The following is a 10527-nucleotide window of genomic DNA, read 5'->3' as shown; positions in this document are numbered from 1 at the left end:
CAGGTGGCACCCCTCCCCTTCCCGTGCACGTCCAGCGTCCCCGCAGGTCCCCTTCGGCTGCTGCCCGGTGCCCGCAACCTTCCCTGCAGCCCCAGCCGCTGCCCAGACCTGTGCCACCCTTTCCTCCCTCCTCCCCTCTTAGCGGCCCCCGTAAGTGAGCGGAGTGCCGAGTCCTGGTGCAGAGGGAGTCCGGCGGGCCCGCCCAGGGCCACTCACAGGTGCGGGAAGAGCGGCTGCGCAGCGCAGGACGGAGCTCCGGTCGGTCCCTGGGGCGGGCTGAGGGCGCCGGGGAAACACGGGGTCTGTCCCGGGACCGCCGCCAGCTTATATAGCTCCAGGGCCGCTCCGGCTGACGTCAGCGAGGGACATGCACCGGTTGTAGAGCAATGACGGTCGCGGCTTCGAGTCCAGCGGGTCCCCCGAGGGGCAGGTCTCTGGGGCTTGCGCTGCAAGCGATAGCGGACTCCAGTGAGCAAGGCGCTGGCTGGGGCGGAAAGCTTGCCCTGGGCGCCATGAGAGTCGTTCACCACTGAGAACAGTCTGCAGTGACCAGGCCGGTCCCCAGACCAGACCAGACCGCCAGTCTTCTCTGGCACAAGAAAGGGCGGCCGGGTCGTGGGGCTGTCCGTGGTGCTGACCCTGCCCTCGGCCCCCAGAGGGGTCAGGGGCATTGGGAGAATGCTGTGCTGCACAGACCGTTTTGTAAACTGAGGCAACCAGGACAGCGCAGCTGGCACTGAGCCATCACCACGGTACCCACCCAAGAGGCAGCGGAGGCAGGCTGAGTTGGCCAGGATTCTTGATCTTACTCCAGCCCCAGGATCTAAATTCTCGGGCTGACTGGGCACCATAAAAAAAGATTTCTGGCCTCAGCATACTTTCAGACCATAAAAAGCTGACCCATCTCTTCTGATTTTGCCCCAGAGTGGTAGTTCAGTCAAGTTAATTTTTCTCCTGGGAATCATAGTAGCACCATCACTGTATCTTTGACTTCCTGGTTAAGATCCCTTGGTAGAAAGTTAGGAAACATGGTGTCTTAGTCCATTGGAGGTGCTGTAACAACAAACAAACAAAACTGGGTGGCTTATAAGCGAGCATTTATTTTTCATAGTTCTGGGGACTGGGAAGTCCAAGATCACGGCGCCAATGAACTTGGTGTCTTCTGAGGACCTGCTTAATGGTTTAGATGGCACTTTTTTGCTGTGTCCTCACAGGCAGCTTTTATAAGGGTACTAATCCCATGAGGGCTCTGCCCTCATGACCTTATCACCTCCGAAAGGTCCCACCTCCTAATACCGTCACCTTGGACATTGGGTTTTCCACCATATGAACTTGGGGTTATACAAAAAAGTGCAACCTCTAGGACATGGGTTCAAGTTTCTGTTCTGCCACCAACTTGTGCTGTGGACAGGTCCTCACTTCTGTGGACCTCATTGTCTTCATCTGTGAAGGCGGCTTGGTGGTCTCTAGGCTTTTCTTTCCATCTCTAGAAATTGACTCCCTAGTATTTCTCTGTTGGTCTTACTCATGGCCTCTGCAGGTTCCAGATGACATTTTTATAGAGGTACCGGATTCCATATTTATGGAAGTACCACATAAAGAGTTTGAGGGGATCCCCAAAGAACTGGAGCTACACTAGGGTTGGAAATGGTTGGAGAAACAACTATATCAATGAACAGTGGGGATAAATGGCATTTGCCAGGATATGGGCATAAACTAAAGTTGCCAAGATCATATGGTCCAACAAATACTATGGACTGCCTATTATGTGGCGGGCCTAAGACCACAATAAAGATTTTAGTGAATTCAAAAGGAGTCGTTTACAGTTTAGAGTGAAACGGGCCATTTCATAGTGCTGACCCCATTACGTTCTGACCAGCAACCAAACCCCATGAAAACTGATGTGCCCACTTTGAGGTCATCTGACCATTCCAGGGTCAAGCTGCATCACTGCAAGGCAAGCTTAGAGCTGATGCGCCTTCCAGGACAGGTAGGAGTTCCAGACAACAGCAACACACTGCACAACAGCCAACCTAGGGAACAGGAATGGCATCGTAAAGAGGATGGATAAGGAGACAGCAAAGGGGGAGAGACAGGAGAATGTGATGGAAGAGGAGGTGTTATCTCTGAGAACATCCACATTCAGATCTCCTTCCTCTAGCCCTCTACGGAGGGATGTGTGGCTCAGACCAGAGGACAACCAGCTCAGGGCTGGTGCTGTCCCAGAGCTGTTTCCTGCACAAGAGCCTCGAAGTGAAACACCCTCAGCAGCCATCTGGCCTTGCGTGGCTCTTGTTCATGCCCCTGTGCAGGCTCCTTCTAAACACACGTACCTATGCACCTTGTACCAGCTGAGAAGACGTCTTCAAAATGTACTATCTGCCATTGAAAGTAGCGCCTTCTTCTCTTTATTTTACCTTGTTTTAGTTTCAAAGACTGTTGCGAGGACCCTCATGTTTAAATTTTGGTTCATTAAATCTATATTCCTTTTAGCTATGCTATTCATGCACATTTTGACCATGTCCTCTCTTAAGAGTTTTGTATTTTTCCCTGTTCCCAAAGCCCCCTCACTTGCAATAATTTCAACTAGTCATCTTGAATTCGACTTTTTTAAATTGTAGTTTCAGCAACTACCTTTATTATTAGGGTAAAATAATATTTTGCAGTGGACTAACCCGACCTGTGGACTAAACTCACCTATATGGCTCTTTGGCCTACCTTTCTGTCTAATCTAGGCTGCAGCCCCTAGGTACAGTCCCTGCAGCAAGGGTGAAGAGCTCAGGTGGGATGAGCCAATGGCTATGGAGCAGGACCCTCCCTGAGATGAAAGGTCAGTGGGAAGATACTCAGGAATCTAGGAGCTCTGATCAGGGCAGAGTATTCTGGGGGCGTCTAAAGTAGCTCAAGCCCCAGCCGGCTTGCCCCTATGACCCTTGGACTGAAGGGTCCCAGGTTTGATTCTGGTCAAGGGCATGTAGCTTGGTAGCAGGCTCCATCCCTGGCCTCAGGGCGCATGCGGGAGACAACCAATCGATGTGTCTCTCTCACATTGATGTATCTCTATGTCTCTCCCCCTCCCTTCCACTCTCTTTAAATAACAATGGCAAAAATATCCTCAGGTGAGGATTAACAAAAAAACCAATTGAAAAATAAAGTAGCTCAAGGTTGAATGAAAATCTCTTTATCTACAACTGTTCACAATGTGGCTCTCCCTTGAAGGGTAGGGTAGGGAACTGTCATACCTGTAATAAAGGGGAACCAGGTAGAAGTTGGCTAGCTGCACAGCAGGCCAGAGCTACAAGAGAGAGAAGGTCAATGTTGGGGGGCTGCCTCCATTACCCAACCCCATCCCGAGTGAAACGGGCCATTTCATAGTGCTGACCCTATTAAGTTCTGACCAGCAATCAACCCCCATGAGAACTGGCCCATGTTCAGTTGTAAACAAAAACCAGCTGAACAACTGGGTGACTGCTCCCGAGTGTGCCGCCGCACTGGGAATGAGAGACTAATCCCAACCAAGGGGTTTCTATGTCAGGAGCACCCCCAATCCCTGGGCACTTCTGGACTCAAGGAAGCAGGAAAACAGGCTGCGGAGGTGTCAGCTCTTACATAGTAGTTGGCGATGAGGGCATCAGGATAATCCTAAGGAGACAGAGAAGGAAGAAATTACTTGCACTTCCATGCAGCTCCTGCCTCCCAGTCCTATCACACACAGACTTCTGTGCAAAGAACACATATCTTCACCACACCTCCCTCACCCCTCTCCTCCAGAGCTGGGACTCTCCCTGCACATCCACCTGTCTTATCCCCATGAAGCCTGCCTCATTGCCCTGGGCATGCTAGCTGGACAGCCAGAGATCGCCCCACACCTGCCCAACTCACCCGCTGGAGTTTGGCCCAGTTGTCCTGGGCTGACAGTCCATTGAGTGCCCCTGTCAGTGAGAGGAAACTGCCTAGAAAACATGGGGCAAAGCACCCCTAGGGAAGAGAAATGAAAATGCTGTGAGCACCTAAACCCCACTGTCCCAATGCAGCTCACCCTTCTCAACCTCCCTTTCCTTCTGCTCACCTGATCCAACAACATCTTCTTTAGAGCATCCACCTTGGTGGTGCCAGGGATGAGCCGGTCCAAAACCTTGTACCAGCCTCCTACTACAGGGCCCTGAAAGTAACCCCCAGGGAGGGGGCAGGGATGCAGTGAGGGAAGCAGTTGGCTTTTACAGCACACAGCTCCTCCCCCAAGCGTTAGAAACCAAATCCCAGGACAAGCATACACTCAGGTTAGCGTAGATGTGCGAGAGGCCAAGGGAAACAGACCACCAGCAGCCCTGCTATGGGCGAACTTACCACAAAGACACAGCCCATAGAGGCCATGGTCAGGGTCCGGCTAATCTGGTGTTTCCGCATACCTCGCCTCTCCACCAGCTGCTGTGAGATAATGTCACCCAGGCCCATCAGGGACCCTGTGCAGGGTACACAGGTGTCAGGACACCTCCCGGATGGGCTGCCACTCCAAGGAGCTGGATAAGCCTGCTGACTGAATGGGGCTCTGGCACTCCGGGCCCAAGCGCTTATTCTGGCCAGTCTCTTGCTGTTTCCAAGTTCTCCTCTCCCAAGGATGGTGACACCTCATGTGTCTACTGTTAGAAACTGTGATGAGCAGCCCTGAGCAGGGCAGGCCCGAGAACTCTGCACTGAGCAATCAAGTGAAGTCAGAATCAGAAATTGAAGCTAGAGGAAGGAGAAATCTAAGGTACCAGGGGCTGAGAACCACAGCCTGTCGGAATCAGAAAGGCCTTCCACATAACTTAGAGGTATGGGAATACAGGCCTGCAACCTCACATATCCAGTAAGTGGCAGAGCCAAGGCACAACCAGGTGGTTTGATTTACTAGACAGTATTCTTTCCAGGACACCACACTATGAATAGGTCATGTGTGGAATGGTAAGGAACCCTGGTTTTTTCCCCAAAGCCGAAGACAGGACCCTGGTCAATGTCCTTCACCTTGGTCTTGGGGTCTCCAGTTGTGGATAACAATAACTCTTTTTTAAAACATGAGTGTTTGCCCTGACCGGTTTGGCCCAGTGGATAGAGCGTCAGCCTGCGGACTGAAGGGTCCCAGGTTCAATTCCAGTCAAGGGCATGTACCTTGGCTGCGGGCACATTCCCAGTGGGGGGTGTGCAGGAGGCAGCTGATCCATGTTTCTCTCTCATAGATGTTTCTAACTCCCTCTCCCTCTCCCTTCCTCTCTGTAAAACTCAATAATTCATATATATATAAATCATGTTAGGAAGATGACTGGCTGAGGTGGTAAGAGTCCCCATAGGGAGGAGTCCTGGTCACCTCTTAACACAATCAGGTAAACCCAGTTTCCCCACTCACAATCTCAGATTGAGCTGGCAATAGGTGTTATAGCCATTTCTCCCGCAGCTTCTATACCCGTTTCCTGCCCGCCCCTCCCTTCGCTTGCACAGATACCCAGCTCTAAGCAGCCCTTGTCAGACGCCCATACCAGAGACCAAGACTATTTACAGAGCCCCCCTTCAGCTATGGTGGCGTGATGGTTTCTAGCAAATACACTTATATATATAGGGCTGCTTGGGAGTGACCGTATGATCTCCAGCTCGCCTGTCCATCTCACGCAGTAATGAGAGTCCCCCTCCAGCCCCGTAGCCACCACTGTCCTTGTGCCCTCAATTAGCACTGGGCAAACACATCCTTCAACCCTTTCCTTGGCTGGGAGCTGGCTCTGACGTCCGTGCTGGCTGCACACTCACTGCTCTTCCCCCGCACCCTCTGCACAGCCCTGCCCCTGAGCAGCCTCGTCAGAGGCCACTGGGCAAGGCTGAGAGCTAGAGCTGGGACACCTGTAGGTGACCGAGGCTGCCGGTCTCAGCACACCCATTAAGACAGCCCTGCCTCTCCTCTCCCTGAAACCCCCATAGTGGTGGAGGTCCTTCCCAGAACATGACTAGTTGCTACCTGCCAAAGGACAAGGACAGGATCCTAGGCATCTTTATTCTCTCATCCTCATACGTAACCGAGCCCCTGGCAGGTGCATAGAAAATAAAGCAAGGAGAAATGTCAAATGTACTGCCCCGAACAGGCCTACTCTGGGAAGGGCATTAAAGAACTCTAAAGTCGAGCCCAAGGACCACGTTGGGCTCAAGGTGTGAGTTCCAGTGGAACTGAAGGCTTGCTCCCCGAGTTAGCACTTAACTCCCTATGCCCTTCCCTGACAACGGGGTCACCAGCTGCCCTCCCGGGCCGGGGAGGGAGCCACTGTGGTCATGCCTAAAGGGAAGAGTGACCCTGAGAAGTCCCAGGAGGATGGAACAGAAAGGCAGGCACTTGTTAAATGAAAAGACTGACAGCTTAAAATTCCCCTGGAGCAAGATGTTTAGAGTTTACAAAAGGCTCTCATACATTTCGTCCTCACAAAAGGTCTGGGAGGTAGAGGTCCCACATCCACTTGTCTTTGAGAGAAGAGGGACTTGATGAGAAGTGGAGCTGGGGGCCTGAACCCAGGCCTTCTCTCAAGGAGGAACGGGAGGGCCAGGGAATTCCCAGAATAGGCGGAGACTTGGCCATCGGGGCCAGAGGGCGCCAAAAGGCTCCTGTGGCTGCTACTCGCAGGGGGGTTCCTGCCTTCTGCCGGAAGCAGGCCCCGGAAGCCTGCATCTCGAAGATACTCCTGTTTTTTACTCCCTAGAATGTAAGACTATCTGTTCCTTGTCACCTGTGGGGAGCGAAGCAAGATTCCTGGGAAAGGAACTGTCACAGAGACAGCTGTGTTTCCACTCTTATGCTTGCCCACTGTCAACAGCAAGCTCAAGGCCGAGCAGGAATGAAAACCAAAGTCCCAATTCTAGCCCCGTAGTCAGGCAGCCTTTGAGAAAGAGATTCCAGGCCCCTAACCACGCACACCAAACCCCAGACACCCCGAGTGATAGGGCAGCAGCAGGAGAGGTGGTATGTAGCTCAGTAGCCCCGCCAGTTCTGTCCATTTCAGACAGGACAGGACCGAGGTTCCCTTCTGCCCACAAATTATCAGGCCCCTGGGCCTCAGCAACTCCAGGGTGGTCTGTGGTTTCGGTCCCAGCACAGAGCAAAGCCTACACTTCTGGTCCGAGTGACTGGGCAGGAAAGGCTGACATTCAGATTCCGTATTCCATCTTCCCCAGGCCCAGGTCTGGGAGCCCTTTTAGGCATATTTGGTTGGTCTGGCCCTCCCGGTGCTCTGGCCCTCCTTTCTCTGGGCTTGTTCCCAGGGGGTTGGGGCTGGAGGCCTGCAGAGACATACTGCCTGAGCCCTGACGGGGCAGGGTGAGGGGCTGCTGGCCAGTGATGCCCCAAAGCTAGGCTGGGCACAGAGCCCAGCAGGCAGACGTTGGCACTGGTGTGACATCATACCCCTGGGTAGGTGCCAGTTCTCATGCCGTCACTCGAGACCGGATTCGGCAGAGTGGGGGCGGGTTGGGGGGGGCGGGCTGCCTCTGAGCACAGAGGTAATTGGGACCACTCCTCTGTCCACTAGTGGAAAAGCCCCAACTTCTATCCCTCTTCCTAGGTCCAGGTGGGAGTAAGTTCTCTATTTTGTTCCTCTCCTGGCTTTTGTGCATGGAGTCTTAGGGGCAAGAAAAAAAGTGTTAATGGAAGAGAACAGGCTGGGGGGCAGAAAGCTGGCATGAAGGGCAGGAAGCGTGTCCTTGGGAACAGGAGACCCGAGCTGTCAGGTAGAGCTGCTGGTGTGGGGCCAGTGGTGCTGTTGACTCATTCCTCCCCAGAAGCCTCCGACAAGTCAATAGCTGCCTGGCATAGGGGCTTGGTCTGGCAGAGCCCAGAGGGAGCTGGAGCCCCGCAGAAAGGGGAGAGTGCATCCTCTGGGATTGGTCTGAATGTCTTCCCCGTTTCTGACCTGGACTATCTATCCTACGGCTAGAAAATGAGACCAAACAGAGGGTTCTATAGTGTAGACCAGCTGGGGCTACACTCAGCATCCTGAGTCCCCAGGAGTCTCAAGTGCAGGGCAGTGCACTGGCAAGCGCCATAGGTTCTAATGCCAGCTCTACCACTGATGATGTGAGACCTCAGTGCATGTCCCCCTCCTTGCCTCAGTTTCCTTTTCTGTAATATCAGGGGCTGGACTGGATGAGCTCTTACATCCTGGTTTAATTCAGACTCCAGGGAAACCAGTGTCTGCAGAAGCTCAGCTGCTCCCACAGCAGGACCAGGTTGGCTAAGATGCATGGAGTTGGGCCTTGGGTCCTCTGAAGACTGGAAAGGCCCTTAAGAAAGGATGGGAGAAGGCGGACTCAAATTCTGCAAAACACAGCAGACCTTTGCCCAGGCCACCGTTCCTGACTCTGGCTTGGTCCAAACTGAATGTATCAGACACTTCTTTTGAACCATTTCAGATCTTCTTGATTCACTTATCTTATTCCAGCCATTACAGCAATTCAACCTGATCGATTCTTGCCTATGCCACATCGGGGGCTGCACTGTAGATGCTCTACTTGGGGACCATGCATGTGCAATTTGGTAGTACATGGGCATTAACATCCCATGTGGCGAACCTTTAACCAATGTGAGTTGGCAGCTAGTGGATAAAGGTTTCTCCTTTTCTCCAGAAAAGACTACTCACCTATGTAGTCCTAAGAGGCATTTCAAAGAGCTTCCCAGTCAGTTTTAAGGGACTGAGCAGCTAGGTGCCTTAAGCAGTGTCCAATTTAACAATGTGTCCTTATATCAGCTCTCCCTCCTCCTTCCTCCATGGGCCCTTATAAAGTACTTGCACAGAAGTTTCAGGTTCTGCTTTTTGGAGAACCAAGGCTAAGATAGTGGTCCATGTTCAGATTTTTTTAATGGATTGGTTTTAAAGAGATGAAGGGAATGAGATGGAGAAGCATCAATTCATCGTTCCACTTATTTATGCATTCATTGGTTGCTTCTTTATGTGTCCTGACCAGAGATTGAACCCACAACCTTGCCATATCAGGACAACGCTCTAACCAACTGAGTAACCCAGCCAAAGCTCATGTTAAGGTTTCTGGCAAGTGGAACAAACCCAATCCAAATACCTCTATAAAAAGAACCGCTTGCCCGGCCAGTGTGGCTCAGTAGTTGAGCGTACACCTATGAACCAGGAAGGAGGTCACGGTTTGATTCCCCATCAGGGCACTTGCCTAGGTGCTGGGCTCCATCACCAGTAGAGGGTGTACAGGAGGCAGCCGATTGATGATTCTCTCATTATTGATGTTTCTCTCTTTCTCCCCCTCTCTTTTCCTCTCTGAAATGAAAAAAAAAAAAATTTTAAAAAAAGACTAGCTTGCTGTGCCTGGGTTGCCAACACTCAGAGAACACTCCAGGCCAACTCCTGGAGCCTTAGTTTATTAACAGTTTTAAGTCTCTAAAGCCTTCACAGAGATAATCCCTACACTTACTCTGTGAAATCATGTAACTAAACTCAAGTTCTAAATGAGGAAACTGAGGCTCAAAGAGGTTTATTGACTTGTTCATGCAGCTACTACTAACTGCTATGGCTCCGAGATTCAAATCATGGTCTTCTGATTCCAAGTCTGAAATCTCTACTGTTTAGGAACTACTGTGCTGGGATCTAAAAGCAACTGGGTGAGCAATTTCCACCTCCTCGCTTTCCTTTTAGTTTGATCCAACTGAGCAGCAGGAAAGAGAAGTCTGAAAGGTTTGGAAAAGCCTGAGAAAAGTGCTACCCAGAGGTTGCTTTGGGGATGAGCTGTTGGCACTGCCTCAGAAAGACTGCAGGTGTGGAGCCACAGGGCTGTAGCCCCGGCAGACAAGTATGTACATGATTAAGCTTCCCGCTGGGCTTTCCCTTGTGCCCATTCCCTCTCCCCCTCCTGCTTTCAGCTACATATCTGCACTTGGGCCCCTTGGAGCTCCAACTCCTGCCCTGGTCAGCTGCAGGTGCCTTGAGTAGGGACTATCCTTCCCTTCTTATTCTTTTTTTCCTTTCTTTCTTTTTCCCCTCCCTATTCTTAATGGCCAAGGGGAACCTTCCTTCCGGCAGCTAGGGGCCCTGAGGGAATCTGAGGCTGGGCAAAGGGCCGAGTGTCAGTTCCCATCACAGCCACACAGTTCAGCATGAGTCACCACACACGCAGCCAGGTGAGTCATACAGGCTGACGGACACTCTGAGGACAGGACATAGGGTGGTTGGGCACAGGAGGCTGGAAAGGGGCCGGAGGGCGAAAGAATCCACCTTTTGGACAGTCCCCCAATGAGGTGTCTAGTGCTGATGTGAAGCTATTCTAGTAACAGGATCACTGTTCCATCCTGGTTTTCAGTATACCTCCCCCCCACCTTCAACAGTCTTCCTCTCAGAAGCCCATGTCCTCATTAGAATCCCGTTCCCTTCCTCTAAACATGGTAACCGCCCCTTCTTAACCTGATCACTCTTTTTTTTTTTTTTAATATATTTTATTGATTTTTTACAGAGAGGAAGGGAGAGAGATAGATAGTCAGAAACATCGATGAGAGAGAAACAT

General features: G+C 51.7%; 1 protein-coding gene across 1 annotated transcript in view; it reads right to left on the bottom strand.

Annotated features, from left to right (window-relative positions):
* Nucleotides 1-1080: 1080 nt before the first annotated feature.
* MPV17 (MpV17 mitochondrial inner membrane protein) overlaps nt 1081-10527 on the bottom strand; it is an 11291-nt gene continuing 1844 nt past the window's right edge. Inside the window, exons 2-7 of the mRNA XM_005874858.2 lie at nt 4348-4463; nt 4070-4162; nt 3883-3978; nt 3610-3642; nt 3243-3295; nt 1081-2033 (exon numbers count right to left, since the gene is read on the bottom strand). Of these exons, the coding sequence (XP_005874920.1) occupies nt 1964-2033; nt 3243-3295; nt 3610-3642; nt 3883-3978; nt 4070-4162; nt 4348-4463 (461 nt within the window). The 3' untranslated portion in view covers nt 1081-1963. The remainder of the gene's footprint in view (nt 2034-3242; nt 3296-3609; nt 3643-3882; nt 3979-4069; nt 4163-4347; nt 4464-10527) is intronic.

The sequence above is a fragment of the Myotis brandtii genome, unplaced genomic scaffold (genome assembly GCF_000412655.1).
Source record: "Myotis brandtii unplaced genomic scaffold, ASM41265v1 scaffold454, whole genome shotgun sequence".
NCBI lineage: Eukaryota > Metazoa > Chordata > Mammalia > Chiroptera > Vespertilionidae > Myotis > Myotis brandtii.
Note: the sequence above shows the minus strand (reverse complement) of the source record. Positions and strands in the feature narration are given on the sequence as shown.